This window comes from Bos indicus x Bos taurus, chromosome 17 (assembly GCF_003369695.1).
Source record: "Bos indicus x Bos taurus breed Angus x Brahman F1 hybrid chromosome 17, Bos_hybrid_MaternalHap_v2.0, whole genome shotgun sequence".
Classification (NCBI taxonomy): domain Eukaryota; kingdom Metazoa; phylum Chordata; class Mammalia; order Artiodactyla; family Bovidae; genus Bos; species Bos indicus x Bos taurus.
The window spans coordinates 20,507,269-20,525,704 of NC_040092.1; the positions used below are offsets into that span (position 1 = coordinate 20,507,269).

At 42.6% G+C, this 18,436-nt stretch overlaps 1 protein-coding gene across 1 annotated transcript in view; it reads right to left on the minus strand.

Moving 5' to 3' along the window:
• Window positions 1-11,410: 11,410 nt before the first annotated feature.
• SBNO1 (strawberry notch homolog 1) overlaps window positions 11,411-18,436 on the minus strand; it is a 57,060-nt gene continuing 50,034 nt past the window's right edge. Inside the window, 1 exon segment of the mRNA XM_027566973.1 lies at window positions 11,411-17,838. Within this exon segment, the coding sequence (XP_027422774.1) occupies window positions 17,696-17,838 (143 nt within the window). The 3' untranslated portion in view covers window positions 11,411-17,695.

Below are 18,436 nucleotides of genomic sequence, written 5' to 3' on the forward strand. Positions count from 1 at the left end.
GTCTGGCTACTCCCCAGAATAAGAACAACCAATTCTTAACATCGATTTCAAATAAATTTCACGTCCCTGTCGGTATTAAGTGATTGTTAACCCCTTGGCGGCCTAGACTCCTTTGACACTGGACAAAAGTCGGAGGCCTCCTCCCGCGAAAAACACACCGTCGCATCCACCTAATTTTGCATCTTAACTCGTTCAAATATTTAAGAAGCGACTGCTGTGTGGCGAGCACTGTTCTAGGCGCTAAGAAGACAAGAATAAACTTGACCAAGTTTCTTCTCTCCTGGAGTTTACGTTGCAATTTTTGACCCTCTTCCCACCCCACCACAGCCCACTCCTCAAATCTGACTGAACTGCAATCATGAAATGTATTTTACATCAGATGATGAAGCTTTTCAAGGTATTATTTCTTGGAGTTCTCCTTAAATAGTAAATCTTGTCAAAAGACACAAGATGCCCGCCCTTTTCTGCCATTTTTAATCGCCCTGCTTTGCAAATATCTTTTATTAGCTACAGACTTTCAGATACATCTGGATCTAGTAAGGATTCTTATTGCCCCAGAGGGATATACCCATTCCCTCCCTCCTTCATTTACTTTAGGAGTGAAGGTACAAGCGACACCCCTCTTTCCAGGACCCCTTGTGATCAGCTTTAGGCTGGTTCCGTCAAGGATGTTCAGCAAAGTGTTAGTTCAGGGGTAAATTAATATCATCCTTTTCCTACCGTGCTCCCAGGGGACCAGTACTCTATAGAGTAGCACTGTCCAATAGAAAAGTATTGCAAGCTACTATGTAGTTTAACAGTTTAAATAATCACATTTCAGAAAGTAAAAAGAACTGATGAAATTAATCTTTATTTTTTATTTAACATAATATATGATTTAAATATATAATGTATGAAATCAATATATAATAAATATAAAGCAATTATTAAAGATACTTTACATTCTTTTTATGATACTATCTTCAAAACCCACAGGGCATTTTACCCTTACAGCTCATCCTGATTGGGACTGGCCACATTTCAACAGCTTGGTAGCCACAATAGCCAATGGTTTACTTATTGGACCAATCCAGGGCAAGAAGCTATAAGCAGAGCATAGGCTGACAGACCCGGGTATTAATTCTGGCTCCATCATCTATTCACTGTTGGACTAAGCCTCCATGTCCTTGGGGCAAAAATCCAGGTCTCAGAGGTCTGCTTCAGTCCTTTCTACAGATGGTGTGGGCTCTTCTCTCCATATTGTATTTTTAGAATGATGTCCATCCTCACTGATCATAATTTTTAGGGGGGGGCAGTGCTGCGGGGTATGGGGGATCTTAGTTACTCTGCCAGAGATCAAACTCGTGTCACATGCAGTGGAAGCAGAGTCTTAACCACTGGACCACCAAGGAAGTCCCATCACTGATCATCATGGAAAAGTATTTTTCCTTTTGTTTTTTAGATCTATTCATTTAGTGTAAAATTCACCCTTTAAAAATACACAGTTCAGTGGGATTTAGTATAAGCACAAAGTTGTGCAGTCATCAGCATTATCTAATTCTAGAACATTTCCGCCATCCCAAAAGGAAACCCAACAATAGTCACTCCCCATTCTTCACTACCCATAGCTTTAGGCAGCTGCTAATCTGCTTTCTGTGTCTATGGATGTACCTATTCTGGACATTTCATAGGAATGGATTCAGTTAAAATATGTGTATGGCCTCTTTCGCTTAGTATAATACTTTCAAGGTCCATCCGTTTTGTAAGACGGATCAGGACTATGTTCCTCTTTATGACTGAATAATATTCCATTGTATAGATAGGCCATATTTTATTTATCCATTCATTAGCTGATGGACATTTTATTCATTTTCACTTTTTGACTATTATGAATAAAGCTGCTATGAACATTTGTGTTCAAGTTTTTGTGAAAATGTTTTAGTTCTTTGGGGTACATAACCAGGAGTGGAATTGCTGAGCTACCTAGTAACTCTGTGTTTAACTTTTTGAGGAACTGCTACACTATTTTCCATAGTGACTATCATTTATATTCCTATAAGCAATCTGTAATATTTATAATTTCTCCATATCCTCACCAACACTTTTATCATCTGGCTTTTTTATTTTAGGCATTCTAGTTGGTATGAACTGGAATCTCATGGTTTTGATTTCCTTTTTTGTGTTTTTTCGGCTGTGCTGGGCCTTCTTTCTGGTGGACAGGCTCTTTGTTCCAGCACTCAGGTTTAGTTGCCTGGTGGCACGTGGGATCTTAGTTCCCCACCAGGGACTGAACCTGCATCTGCATCCCCTGTATTAGAAGGCAGATTCTTAACCACCGGACCACCAGGGAAATCCCTGCATTTTTTCTTTTTGAATTTGGGTGAAGGGGCACTCGGGAGCTTTGATCTTTATTGTGGCGTGTGGTGAACCCGAGTCCCCTGAACTGGGAGCTCAGAGTCTTAGCCCCTGGTCCACCACAGAGGTCCCCCCCTTAACCTATTTTTTAATTTGAGTTTTTATGTTAAGTTGTATGAGATCTTTATTCTGGATACTTGTCCCTTCCCAGATTTATAGCTTGCAAATATTTTTTCCCATTCTGTGGGCTATCTCTTAATTTTGTTTCATTTCATTAATTATTTAGGCTGTGCTGGGTCTTCATTGTTGACCCTGGGCTTTCTCTAGTTGCAGAGAGCAGGGGCTACGCTCTTGTTGCGGTTCCCAGGCTCTAGAGCACAGGCTCAACAGTAGTGGTGTATGGGCTTACTTGCTCCAAGGCATGTGGGGTCGTCTAGACCCAGGGATTGAACCAGGGTCTCCTCCACTGGCAGGTGGATTATTTTTTTAAAAAATGTTATGTATTTATTTATTTATTTATGGCTGTGCTGGGTCTTCATTGCTGGGCAGGCTTTCCTCTAGTTGCTGCAAGTGGGGCCACTCTAGTCACGGTGCAGGGGCTTCTCACTGCAGTGGCTCCTCTTGTTTCAGAGCATCGGCTCTAGGTGTGTGGGCTTCAGTAGTTGTTGCACATGGGCTTAGCTCTTGTGGCTCCCAGGCTGTAGAACACAGGCTCAGTAATTATGGCTCACAGGCTTAGTTACTTCAAGGCATGTAGGATCGTCCCAGACCAGAAATCGAACTCATGTCTCCTGCATTGGCAGGCAGATTCTTTACCATTGTGCCACCAGAGAAGCCCTCTTTTAATTTTCTTGATAGTTTTGGTACAAAAAGTTAAAGTCTCTCAGTCGTGCCCGACTCTTTGCGACCCCATGGCTTATACATGGAATTCTCCAGGCCAGAATAACTGGCCTTTCCCTTCTCCAGGGGATCTTCCCGACCAAGGAATTGATCCGGGGTCTCCTGCTTTGCAGGTGGATTCTTTACCAACTGAGCTATGAGGGAAGCCCACAGTTTTGGTATAGAAAAGGTTTTAATTCTACCCGCACTCCCCTCCAGCACCATGTGGTTTGTGGGATTTCAGGCCCCAAAGCAGGGATTGAACCGAGGCCCTTGACAATGAGAGCAAGAAGTCCTAACCACTGGACACCCAGGGAATGCTCCAGAAGTTTCTGATTTTGATGAAGTCCAACCTATTTTTAAATGTCTATTTGCTTGTGGTTTGGGTATCATATCTTGTCAAAGGTCATGAAAAATTTCACCTAAGTTTTCTTCAAATAGTTTTTCTACTTTTTGTTCTTATGTTTAGGCCTTTGACGGAGAAGGCGATGGCACCCCACTCCAGTACTCTTGCCTGGAAAATCCCATGGACGGAGGAGCCTGGAAGGCTGCAGTCCATGGGGTCGCTGAGGGTCGGACACGACTGAGCGACTTCACTTTCACTTTTCACTTTCCTGCATTGGAGAAGGAAATGGCAACCCACTCCAGTGTTCTTGCCTGGAGAATCCCAGGGACAGGGGAGCCTGGTGGGCTGCCGTCTGTGGGGTGGCACGAAGTCGGACACTGAAGCAACTTAGCAGTGGCAGCAGCAGCAGTTAGGCCTTTGATCCATTTTTAGGTAATGTTTGTGTTATGGATTTATACACAAAATTCATTCTCTGCATGTGAATACCCAGTCAGTTGTCTCAGTACCATTTGTTGGAAAGTCTATTCTTTCCCCACTACACGGTCTTGACACCCTTGTTGAAAATTAGTTGACGATGAGTGTGAGTTTACTTCCAAACTCTCAGTTCTATTCCCCGGATCTATGGAAGCTATCCTTGTGTCCCTACTACACTGTAGCTTTGGAGTAGGCTTTGAATTCAGGAAGTCTGAGTGCTCCAACTTTTTCAAGATTATTTTGGCTATTCTGGGTCTTTTGCATGTCCCTATGAATTTTAGGATCAGCTTGTCTTTTTTTTTTTTTAACAAAAAAATTTGGAATTTTGATACAGCTTGTATTAAGTTCATCAAGTTAGGGAGTATTGCAATTTTAATTTCAATGTTAACTCTTCCAATCCGTGACTACAAGATGTCTTTCCAATCATTTAGTTCTTTTTCTTTAATTTCAACAATTTTTTAATAGTTTTTAGTCTACAAGCCTCGTACTTCTTTGGTTAAATGTATTCCTAAGTATTTCATTATTTTTGATACATTTGTGGGGTTTTCTTAATTTTAGGGTTATCTTTAGTGTGTAGAAACACAACTTATTTTTCTACATTGTCTTCTATCCTGACACTTTCCTGAATTCACTTTTTAGCTATAATAGTTGTGTCTGCATGTAGATTCTTTAGGATACTCTCTATATAAGATCATGTTATCTGCAAATACAGAGTTTTCATTCTTCCTTTCCAAATGCAATGCATTTTCTTTTACTTGCCACATAGCTCTGCCTAAAACCTTGAGGACAGAACTGGACAGAAGCAGTAAGAGCAGACATCCTTGCCTTGTTCCTGATCTTAGGGGTAAAGCTTTTAGGTTTTCACCATTAAGTATGATGTTCACTGTGGCCTTTTCATAGATGCCTTTTATCAAGTTGAGAATGTTCCCTTCTCTTCCTAGTTTGTTGAGTGTTTTTATCATAACAGAGTTGGATTTTGTCAAATGCTTTTTTAGAATTAGACTTCCTTTTTTTAAATTGTATTTTTGGCTGCGCTGGGTCTTTGTTGCTGCGCACGGGCTTTCTCCAGTTGCAGTGAGCAGGAGCTGTTCTCTAGTTGCGGTGCATGGGCTTCTCACTGCAGTGCTTCTCTTGTTGCGGAGCAAGGGCTCTAGGGTGCACAGGCTTTGGTAGTTGCAAAGCAAGGGCTTCCCAGCCCCAAGGCATGTGGGATCTTCCTGGACCAGGGATCAGACTGGTATCCTCTGCACTGCAAGGTGGATTCTGAACCACCGGACCACCAGGGAAAGCCAAATGCTGTTTAAGTGATGTTTTATTTTTTTTGTTAGCATATAATTGCTTTATAATACTGTGTGAATTTCTGCTATACAACAAAGTGAATCAGCTATATATACACACACACACACACACACACACACACACACACACACACACACATATGTGCGTGCTAAGTCGCTTCAGTCATATCCAACTGTAAGCGACCCCATGGACTGTAGCCCAACAGGCTCCTCTCTCCGTGGGATTCTCCAGGCAAGAATACTGGAGTGGGTTGCCGTGCCCTCCTCCAGGGGATCTTCCCAACCCAGGGATCGAACCTGCATCTCTTTCATCTCCTGCCCTGGCAGGCAGGTCCTTTACCACTAGCACCACCTGGGAAGCCCCAAATATACATATATCCCCTCCCATTTGAGCCTCTCTCCCACCTCATCCCAAATGCTTTTCCTACATCCATTGAGATCATGGTGGGAGGGGAGGATCTCCTTTATTCAACAAATATTAATAGTTATGAAGTGTTTACTACATCTCAGGCACTATTGCAGCAGCAGCAGCAGACCATCCCCATGTGGTGATGAAGCTTATCATTACAGGCATGGCTGCCGGGTTTAGCTGTCCCCTCACCCCACTACACTGGAGCCATTTCCTTACCCCTTGTCTCCCATGAGTTCTTCAGACCAGACTAGATTACGACCCTGGTGCTTGTTCATTCCCACATCAGAGCCTTCATCACACCAACTTGCCCTTGTGTTTCACTTGGCGAACTCCTCAAAGCCCAGCTCCATTATCCCACCTCTGAAAAGACTGCCCTGCTATTGCCCACTATTGCATTTGGCTGGTCTCCTTGAGTTTGAGCCACATATAGGAAAGACCTGCATCCTTGAATGTCTAGTCAAGGCATATAGAACATTCCATAAAGGGCCTCAGTGTGTTCCTAGAAATGAGGCAAAGCAAGATCAATTCTCATTTGCAGGTGGTTAACTCCTGTTCACAACCTTCTTCCTGCTCACAACTCACTTTCCACAACGGATGTGTTAGCTTCCTGGGGCTGCCATTATCTAGTCACCACTAACTGGTGGCTTAAAACAACAGACTTACTTGCTCTCAGTTCTGGGGGCCAGAAGTCTGAAACCAAGGTGTGGGCAGGGACAAGCTCCCTCTAAAGGCCCGAGGGAGGATCCTTTCCCTCTTCCAGCTTCCAGAATGGCTACACGCATTCTTTGGCTTGTGGTCACATCACTCCAGCCCTGCCTTCAGATGGCCTTCTTCTCTATGTGTCTTCTCCCTAGCTCTTCTAAGAACATGTTACTGAAGACCCACTTTAATTAATGCAAGATGATCTTATGTCAAGAACTTCAATTACACCTACAGAGACATTTTATCCCCAAAAAAGTCACATTTACAGATTCCAGTGGGTAAGACTCTGCACTCCCAATGTAGGGGACCCAGGTTCAATCCCTGCTTAGGGAACCAGATCCCACATGCCACAACTAAGACCTAGCACAGCCAAAAAAAAATCTGTATGAAACTCTCAAATAAGTCCCTTTAGCTTTATTATTATAATTTTAGCAAAGAAAGGTTTATTGCAGGGCCAAGCGAAGAGAACAGGTGGATGCTCAAACACCCTGAACTCAAGATGTTGCTACTGCTAAGTCACTTCAGTCGTGTCCGACTCTGTGCGACCCCATAGACGGCAGCCCACCAGGCTCCCCCGTCCCTGGGATTCTCCAGGCAAGAATACTGGAGTGGGTTGCCATTTCTTCTCCAATGCATGAAAGTGAAAAGTGAAAGTGAAGTTGCTCAGTCGTGTCCAACTCTTAGTGACCCCATGGACTGCAGCCTACCAGGCTCCTCCATCCATGGGGTTTTTCCAGGCAAGAGTACTGGAGTGGGGTGCCATTGCCTTCTCAAGATAGGTCCTTTTAAATGAGTGGTTTTAGAATGATCTAGAATGGACCCTTATTAGCTTAATGGGTATGTCACAGAGTGATTTGCCAGGGAACACAACAGATGAAGGAGAAAACAGAGTCCAGTGGAAAAGCCTCAGGGGATAAGCTTTAGCTCTGGATCCACTGTAAGCCAACTCTTTAGGCCTCAAATAACTTGTTTAACCTATCTGGGCCTTAGTTCATCTATAAGATTAGGGAGGTTTGATGGGATGAAGCTCCAAGAATTCTCAAAACTCTTAACATCCTAAGAAAGCAGTCAGACAACATATGTACCATTTTTTGCCTAAGGGAAAAGCATCAGAAAAGTCTTGAAATTGTTAGGAAACTTGATACCATTCTGGGGCCATCAGCTCCAAAGTGGAGTGAACCTGCCTCAGGTGGTAAGAAGGGGACTTGTAGGAGTTGAGGGTATATTTAACCTTCTATGTATGTGGGATTTACTGCATACATACTAGCACAGACGCACACACAGGACTTATAATTTAATAAATTAACAGTGGAAGTATACTCAGAAATGCTTACCAGAATACAGACAGGCTGTGGGTAAAGTATCATGATTAACTTCGCAGTGACTCCAGTGTGGTTTCTATCCTCTGGACAGTAAAACCATATCTGACATCAAGTTGGGTTTTGATCAGAAGTCTACACCCAAATTTATTAATTTTCAGTTACGTTTCTGCCATTATTTCTGTTTTATTGACCAGGAGTTGGCAAGCTTTCCCGAAAAGGGTCATATAGTCAATATTTTAAGCTTTGCAGGCCACATTCTCTCTCACTGTGCAAGTCTGCCATTATAGCATAGCCTTAGATGATACATCAGATGATGGGCATGTCTGGATTCCAATAAGACTTTGTAAACACCGATATTTGAATATCAGGTATTTTTCACATGGTACAAAATATTCTGGGACTTCCCTGGTAATCCAGTAGTTAAGAACCCACCTGCCAATGTGGGGAACATGGGTTTGATCCCTGGTTGGGAAGATTCCACATGCCAAGGGGCAATTAAGCCCACAAGCCTAGATAGAGCCCATGTTCCACAACGAGAGAAGCCACCACAGTGAAAAGCCTGCACACCACAATGAAAAGCAACCACCACTCGCCACAACTGAAGCCCACGTGCAGCAACTAAGATCCGATGCAGCCATAATATAAAACAAACAAAAAACCAAAAAAAATGTAGTTTTTCAAACATTTAAGAAAATAAAAACTATTCTTAGCTTCCAGGGTCATTCAAAAATAGGTGACAGTGCACTGGACAGACCCATGGACCGTGGTTTGCCAATCCCTGTGTCAGACCTCAGAAGTTTAAGTCTGGTCTGCAAACAGAAGAATCCTATTTGCATAGCAATACCTCTGAACAGGAAACACACATGTAAAAACATACACTGTGGAAATAGCTAAAGGGAAATCCAGTGTTAATGCAGACATTTAGAGGATTTTATAACTTATCTTGATCTAGAACTAGAGATGAAAAAGTACATTTTAGGGAACTCTTATGTCTCTAAACAGTGGGCATCTTCACACAACACTTGACTTTCTACCGAAGGTTCATGAATGTCTCTATTTTCTACAAGTAATAATTTATTCGTTTGCCTTTCTCCAGTAATTGCACATCCATCTTTGTGAGAATGAATCTTGCCTACCACCACAGATAAATAACAGAAGCTAGAGCATTTTTTGTGATACTCAAAAATTTACCCTCTCAAGTTGCCCAAGAAAGGATAGTGAAGAAACTGGCAAGAATGACTGCCGTGGAAAGGAGAACGAGGGCCAAGCGGGAGGAGCAGAGAGAATACTCAGCGTGCGTTCTCAGCCGCCTGTTGACTTGTCAGGTGCTGGTGTTAACATATTCAAGTCAACAACCAATCACAAACATAAAAATTAAGTATTCCAGACTAATTTGGTGTTCACCTAGCTGTCTTACCTTTGCACGCTACTGGTGGTGATTGCTAATGGGATGGTAGCTTGGAACCGGCAGCGTGGCACTCGCCTCTCCTAACCCAAAGATGCACTTGACGCCCAGAGTGGGCAGCTTTCGGAGGACAGAGCCAACTTGCTGAGAGTTGGGCTCTAAAAATAAACATTTTGCACATTTCTTTTAGCCTCCTTTCTCTCCATAAAGGCCTTCACAGATGGCTTCTTTACATCATGCTCTCAAATGACTAGCTGATAAATATTCATACTTATGGAAATCGTATTGTACATACTCCAAACCCCCTAGCCAGTTAACATTTGTATTTTCCATTCTCTCAAGGGTGTTGCCCCCTCGTTCACGGGCCTTGTCCTCTATAACACACCAATGTGCGTGCAGACACAGATCAGACACCAGCCTTGGCCTCTGTGTGACCGACTCGCTTAGAGGCAGTTTTTTCCCGTCAAGAGGCCATGTCTGGAGACATTCTGGGTTTTCACTATCGGCAGGGTGCAGGGTACGCAATGTGTACAACTGGTGCTGCTCAACAACTGGTACAACAAGGGTGCCGCTCACCACCACACAAGGCACAGGACAGCCCCCACCTCTCCCCACCCTCCACAAAGAACGGACGGGGCCCAAGGTGAATGGTGCGGAGGCCCCGGGGAGCACCATGTGAGGAGAACGCAGACCTGGATCACAGATGAGTCCCCGAAGGGAATAAAGTCAAAGCAAGCTGGAACATTAACAGGAAAACTCGGTGAGGACGGTGGAGGCTCTCCATGAAGTCAGGCTTCTTATTTCTTCTTATTCAGATTAATACTCCATGTATTAAGGTTATACATTTAGGAACAAGTTTTCTTTAAATCTTGATGCTCAATTTATAAATATTTTTGTGAGATTTCAGTTAAAATGTAAAACACTCCCTGTCACTTGTTCTTCAATTAATGCTCGGTTATCTCATGTGTTCGGCAGGCTAAATTCCCCTAAACATGAACACCATTTACAAATTGGATTAAATTCCCTTAAGCATTTCAAGCTACAAATTGAACATGATGCTCTCAAGCATTTCAAAGCCCACAAAGAGGACTCGCAAACAAGCCAGATTCTACATTTTTTTAAATGTTTTTTAAAAAATACCTTTGTCCACATCTAGAGAACAAGTTGGTCCAGACCACCCCTGCAGTTCCCCAACCTCTGTGCCCATCTCATCTGTGAAGTGAGTGCCAGCTCTCAGATGGCATGGAGGTGAAGAGAGGCAGGGAGGCTTACACACACACACACACGACACAGGGATCTACTTACCACTCTGGGTGTCCTGCAGTATCTTCTCTCCTGTTCACTCCCAAATTCTCTGGTTTCCCGAGCCCAGTGCAAGGATCTGACTGGATCTCTCGGCCAACCATTACTTCGCCATCCAAGAGCCCCAGAGCTCACCACCCTCCCTCTCTCTGTCCACCGCAGGCCCCACGAAGCAGTCTGGTGCCAGTGGATAGTGGCTCACCTCCTCCCCACTTTACCACAACCCCCGTACCCGGCATTCCTGATGTTTCCTTCCTAGCTCCCATGACCACCAGAACCTTAACCTAATCGCTTATTTGCTGTCTCTGACATGAGAATAACTACCCATGAAGAATCCCTACCAAAGAGAGCCATGCGACCCGATGCTAGACACACAGCAGTGGCTTATCAAATACTTAGTGAAGAAATATGAAATACAGGCACCAATTCCACAAGCCTTAGAAAAGCTTTTCATCTGAGAACCAGCAGAGGACTGAGGACTATGGGAAGCACCCACAGTGACTGGCACACGCTAAGCTGCCTGCAGTAGTTTCCGTTTTGCTTTTCATCAGCAGAGCTCCAATCTCAGACTCACGGATTGGATGGCTGTGCAGCAGCAGGAATGAATTTTCAATAGCAAGCCTCATAGTCCCAAGTCCTCCAACACTGCGGCACCTTGCAGAGGACACCTGTGATCTGAGCCCCCCGGCCCAGGCACCCAGTGCCAACTCACTGAAGCTCTACAGCGGTGCAGCCATTTTTTTGCTCTAACAAGCACTGGGCTGCTTTTTATCCTCATCGTAAGAAGTCTTCTAGAATTCTTTTTAAATATGAAGCCAATAAAAAGTCCAAGCCCCCAATGGAAAGAAGCGCTCTAGGTCAGCGTGGTGAGCCCTGACACAGCTGAAACAGGTACTCAAGAGCCCAGTCAAAGAAAACACACAGATAAAAGCAGCATATTAGCCAGTTTAATTTATTTAAGAATCTTACAAAAAAAGAAAAAAAAAAAAAGAGAGAGAGAGAAACAAAAATCAGAAAACACAACAACAAAAAACTAAATACAGAATTTTGTTACGCTTCATGGTTGATCGTTTTTACTTGCAAGGGCATAAACCTCGCTAAATGCAGCCAATACATTTTTTTATTGCATGAGAGCCAATTTTTTAAGTTACAAATCAAAATGGTTAGAACAATTGTTTCTGGACACTTGGTTCTGTATCACCACAGAAGGCTGAAGAAGCAGTGCAGTATCATCAGAACAGTGCGTACCCTTCATACACTGACGGACATTCAAAACAGAGTAGCAATATAAAAAGAGAGATTGTAAAAAAGAACACAACAGAAACAACTGAAGGAGTTTTACATCCACCTTTGTTTCAAATTGTCTTTGGATTCCATCACATGTTGTCTCAAGGTGCACCATGTCAGATTAGTAAAGGAGGAAGATCTATGCCTAAGTACAAAAGTATCCTTTGCTCAGCGGGAGGTAGAACCTGGCAAAAGTTTTATTGCAGAGATACAGCGTACCTCTTCCCACCTCTCATGGTTGATGGTAGATACAAGTGGTTATTGAAAAATAATATCAGTAGTTTGCAAATTCAGTATAAACCATGAACAGGATGATTTTTTTTTTTTTCTGATGGCAGCAAGACTGCAATGTGCTACGTAGAAAATACAAGCTATCTGCCCCGCAAAGTGGAAGTCAGAAAGAAGGCTCAAGCTTCTTTACCCTCTTCAGTGCCACAAATACTGTCATAGCAAGAAAGGCCCTCAGGACAGGGGGATGGGTGGAAAAGCCAGGGAGTTCTCACTAAGGAGCCTGCGGACTGACCCTCAGCCCCAAGGAGGCCTGACCTGCAAGTACGGAAGACAGCCTACGTCCCAGGCGGCACCCCTTGCTCGACTCTGCACTACAAGGGTGTGGCCTCAGCCTGACGGCTGCTGCTGCAAACCGTGTGGTTCAACTGCTTCCTGGGAGTCAGAGAAGGAAAGCCTCTGACAGAGGAGCTCACCTCTGACAGGCCCTCTTTCAAGACACACTAGGTTCCTAAGACTCACCTAAATACAGACAACCTCTAAAAGTCTACCAAGCTCAGAGCAACGAATGAAACGTGTACATGAATGAAACGCCCCAGAAATGCTCATGGTGTCTTTGCTGAAAGTTACGGAGGAATATTTTCTTAAAAGTGCAAAACCTGCAGACAGAAACACAGTGTTTGCCTGTTACCACAGTGGTGGCAATGATTCCCACCACGTCTGTGAGCCACTCCTGGGTGGGCCCTCCAGGCAACACTAATCCAATCGTTAAGAGTGCCTCCAGCCCTCTCAGCTCCTAGGTTTACAGCCCATCTAGTCAAGATCAACTCAACAGCTCGCTGGTGGTGGGACAGCTCAAGGGATCCCACCAGCCTGTCCCCTCCACAGGTAACACACAGCATCGGCCCTTGAGCCAGAGGCTCACGGGAGCCTGCACGAGCAGTTGTGCTGCTCTACTCAGGAGGACAACTGTCCCTGGAAGTACGTTCTCTAACCTGCCAGTACGGACACCAGCACGTACCGGGCCTGTCTCCGCCCCTTAACTGGTGGGACAGAAGCAGATCACCCATGCTCACTGGAAAGTAAGTTTTTGATTATTATTTGAAGGCTGAAAGGACAGATCAACTTCTTTAACAAACAGAAAATTTGCAGCAGCAGCAGCCCATACATCACTGTTCAGATCTACAAGATTTTGTGGTGCAGGCCTGAAAAACTGCAAGGGTAGAAACAAGTCAGGTTTACTGAAGAGTTGAGGTTAATCCCAAATGCACTGAAGAAGTTAGAGGAGCTTAAAGGAAGTCTTGGGAAGAAATTTTTTCAGGTGAAAACAGGCTCACTATAGCTTCCAAAGAGCAACATAAATGAGCATAACTAGTCATATAATGACAGTATCAGAAATTGCACTCAAGTACATTCCCCCAATACAATGCATTGCACACAGTAAAAAATTTGTAATAAAAATGCAAAACATAAATCAGGCATGTTGAAAAATATTAACATGAAACAGACACAGGAATTCTATAGTAAAGATGCAAAGCTGAATTCTAAAATACGTGACAAATTCAACTAAAGTTTTTCATACGTTTCTAGAGCAAAAAAGAAAAAAAAAATATTATAAGAAGCCCCCTATGGGAAACCAAGAAAAGAATAAATAGAATTGGAGGAGGGAAAAGAGACAAACAAGTGGGTGGAGTCCCAATTTACAAGAAATATTTACATTCAGAATTCAAAAGAACTCAACATATCTATATATACACATTATGTACATATATATAAGTACAGCGTAAGATTAGAAGGTGGGTTTTGGATTTCACCTCAAGTACTCAGAAAAAAATTACTAGCTAGCTAGAGCTGCAGGTATCTAAATGTGTTTCCTTCACGTATATGCCCTTAAAACGCACTGCCTCGTATTAGACAATTGGTATCCAACAAGGACTTTTTACAAATGGTTTTTGCTCGCAGCTGTAGCCACAACATGGACTGCCTACTGCATATTCCAGAGCAAGGCATGCACAGTGCACGCACCTGGGTGTGGTGTTAGCCAAGGAGACCTCAGATATAGGAAGGATAGTCAACCAATGCCACTACCACTGGGATGCCTGCATTCACCAAACGTCTGTTAGCTGGGTACCAGTTTCACAGAGACTCTATGTAACACCATTCGTAGAAACTGTCGAATGTCATTCAGGTACGTTTTTTTTAAGAGAGTAATTGGGTAGGGACTTTCCTCTTAACATCTTTTCAAGAAAAGGACCCAAGGGAAAAATACTTTTCCTCTGTTCTTACTTTCATCAATTGAGATCCATCAACCATTTCTAATCTATCGCCTTTCTTCCCCCTCCTTGGAAAGTGGAGGGAAATGAGGGAAAGGGTCCCATTATACAACTCTAAGTGCTGTCCTGGTACCCTTGCTTGTCATCCCTGTTAGAAGTTGTTCTGATAGCATCACATGGAGATTAGCAAATGAATGTCCCGGGGGGTACAGCCAGAAAATTATGCCTCCAAAATACTAATATTTCCCTGGAGTTTGATAATCTAGAACTTTTACCTTTACAGATGAAGCAAGATAAAACTAAAAGGTTTTACTGTTGCAACTCAAAAAGGTTTCTGAAGTGCTAACTGGATTGGAATAAATATATATACATACACACACTCCTACAATGCTTTGGATGCAGGTTCTTGCTAACTTATATACAGATGTGAAGAAAAGATACTGAAGAGTTTTATCGGCAATTTAGCAGCAGAAAGGGAAAATTGCTTAAGATAGTTACTTTTTCATCAAGTTGTGTTTAAAAATACCTTATTAATACTTTTAGGAATTTGTATCATTGATACATATCTGGATAATCCCACTAAACTGCAGCTAGAGACCTTGTGGTATGGAGGATGCTAGATCAGGGGAACACTAACCTCCCCCAATACCATCTGAGCAGCTCTGGACTGGGAAAGTGGTTTTCAGCACAATCGGTACTGTAAACTCTGAAAACACGAACATGATTCATAACCAGATCTTTGTGCTCAGAGCCATATTGCTAAAAAGGGAGAAAAGGCATTAGAGGCCAAATGGACTCACATACGGTTCAACAAGGTCCTTGGGTTCAGACATGGCATTCAGATCCTGAAATACAAGACCTGTTTTACAGAAGTTAGCTCTCGTTTGAGACTTGATTTTTTTTTTGACAGAGTAGGACGTTGAATGCTGGGTTTCCCATGTTGACCAACCTAAAACTTGCTGACTTGGATAAGGGCACAGTGTAAAGGTCGTATGTTCACCTCCAGAGAGGAGCATGGGCAGAGGATCCGAGGGCTCACGTGACACCCCACCACCATGAGCGTGGGCAGCCGGCACCTCAGCGCCCCATCCGTTTACACGGCTGCCTTTCCGAGGTCTACTCTCAGAGTTTTCATAGGACTTATTTCTGGACCTTTTTTAAAAATGCAAAACAAAGCTGTTCTACAAAGAACAGGACATACACATCCCCCTCTGTAATAAGATAGCTATTCCAAGAGCAAACATTACATCGTGAATTGTGAGGGTCAACTAATTTCATGTTAAAGAATCCTCATACTGAAGCTGCTTGGAAAAAACCATAACCTGCTTAAAAAAAAAAGATGCCCGCACACACAAAAAAAGCAAAGTTGGGCCAAGCCTATGAGAGTCTCTCTTCCACAACCCTGCCATTCGGTCTCACTGGAGGCAACAGGCTGGTTAGGCTTCCTCTCCACAGCTCTATCTCCCTTGGGGTGCTGATGGAAGCAGACTAGGCTCCTGATTTAAAAACAGAACTAAGTGGGAAGTTTTGGTGCAGGTGGACAACTCTGCTCTTGGCTGCCAGCTGGTCTAGTGGCCCTAACAAGGGACACTGGTTGATATTCACATGGATCACTGCCTGAGATATAAGGATAGACTGAGGATAAAAGTTGCATCCACTGGGCAAAATATGCCAAAGAACCGAAATTATTCTCAATTTGTTCTTTTAGGCATCAAGAATAAATACATCCAAAGAAAGAAAACTTATGGTGAACGTGACCTAACTAAACTCAGGCTTGTAAAAACACGAGAGGATGACAGCGCTAGCTTACCCATCACTGAACACATATCTCACCAGATCCTGCAAGAAGAAGGCAAACGGTTCAACTTGCAAAACATTTGAAAGCACTATTATTTCACCCCTTCCTCAACACCACTCTGATTCTGTGGGGTGGGTTTGAAGCCAAAATCTAAGGCTACCTGGAATGTTGAGCAACACGCCGAGCTCTGCAGCGTTTCCATCACAGGCTACTTCTGCAGGTGGTGAGGGCCTAAACAAGAGTCCACTTCGGGTTAGTATAATAACTTTTTATTTGACATCTACAAGACTGTGGTATCTTGCAGCTTTTGACCAGGTTTATACAATCTCAGTTTCTTAATAGTGCAACCTGTGCAAGCAAAAAAAGTAAAGGGGAAAAAAAAAGGAAACAAAAAGACCAATTGTCCCCTCACTTGTTTTTATAAACATCTATTATAGGCAAAACAAAACTTACCCATATTATAGATAAGTGTCTATTCACATTTGTACATTACCATTTTTAACAGCTTGAGATAAACTCTACAATGTCTTACAACACGTTAAACAATATTCAAGTTACTGGGTAACAACAATAACAACAAGAAATAAACATACAGCAGAAGCCTCAAGTGTTTCCTCATTGTCTAGTTTACAACTCAAGTACAAAGTTTTCATTTTTAAGAGTGACAAAGCAAATTAAGATAATGAAGTTAAAAAAAAAAAGATTGCTTGCAAGACAGAAGCCAATCCGTACTCCTTTCTACAACTATCTTTAAGTTAAGAAAGATGTAATTTTAAGAAAAAACAGGCTTGTAGCCTTTTTTGCAGCACACGTTAGGAATGCTATTAATACATTAAAATTAACTTTTAAGAGTTTTATCACCAAAAAAATGTGTGTACTCATTACCTTGACAAGAAACCTGGGGCAGGAAGAACGGGAGGAGGAGATTTTGCAGGGTTTGAAGCAATACCCAGGTATAAACACTATAAAAATGCAATAACCAATGCTGTACATCTACAAATGTTTCGCTCTGTTACTTGACTTCTGTGTTAATCTTGTTTACGCATGCTTTCAAAGACATGCACTGTCAGAACAAAAACTAGAAAAGAACCTGAATGCATGATATGCAACCTTTCATTTCATGCCTTAATAAACCTATTGTTTTAATAAGTTGGGAAAAGAAACCAATATATATTTTCTCTATTTATAGACTCAAAACACATGCATCTGGGGATAAGTCCCACAGCAATGGCATGGATGTACTGCGTTAACCCTGAGCACTGTATAACATAAAAGTAAAGCCAGTTTGGGAAGTTCCAAGCATTTTTAAACCAATTATGGTTCGCAGCTTTTAACAAACTCACAAACAAACAAACAGACTGACACATACACACACATACCCCTCTGCTCACCCAAAGTAAAAGCATACGGTAAGTACCATGGGAAAAGCACAAGGAAAGACAGATGTACCAGTCGGCACTGCTGATTTTCAGTTTTGCTATCTATTCCAGGTTTGTCCTTATTCCCAAGAAAATTAACTAGAGAGAGCACAACTGAAAAAAAAATTATAATTCTTTGGAAACTGTCCCTGATTTTTATGCAAATGATATGCTTCAACAGCATTTCAGATACATCCATGTTGAAACCTGTCTGTTCTTATGTGCTGCTCAAGCTGGCAATGCTCTGGGGGTGACGCTGCTGCCAGAGCTGTTTCTGCTGGACTGCAAGCTGTTGAGACTGGTCTGAAGTTGAAAGGAGATTTATAAGAGGAGACACACAATTTGCAGGAATGATCAAACCTGCAAGGAGACAACAATTTATAAAGGTTGCATCCAGGAGAATTCATACTGTAGTTTACAGCTTCACAGAAAATTCCAAATGATGTTATAATATTTTTTTTTTGTTATAATACTAAGTTAATAAATAAACAAGATTCCATACACAAACTAAATGAATACTAAGTAACTGAACTGGCCCCTTCAGAAGCAGCCTGATCCCTCAGCAGTATTACCCACAAATGCCTGAGCACATTCACGTGTCTAGGGCAATACCACCTACCTGCTAAAGCAGGAGACAGCCAGATACAGGATCTTCCTAGCCACTATCTTTGCAGTCTAGAAATGCAGGCAAGCACCACCTTCTTTGATATGTACTAATGTACCAAAGAGACTTCAGATAGTGGCTACAAATTCAAATGCACACTGAAACACTAACTTCTAAGTGGAAGAGTGTGGAAGTCAGCAAACTGGACAGTGTATACATCCTGTATAAGGGAACCTGAACTTCGCTCATGTGGGAACAGGGGCTCAATGCTCCAGGCTTCTCTGTAGTGTAATCTTTTTTTAAAAAAATAAAAGAAGATAGAAATCCATTCCCTTGACTTTTAAAAAGTAGCAA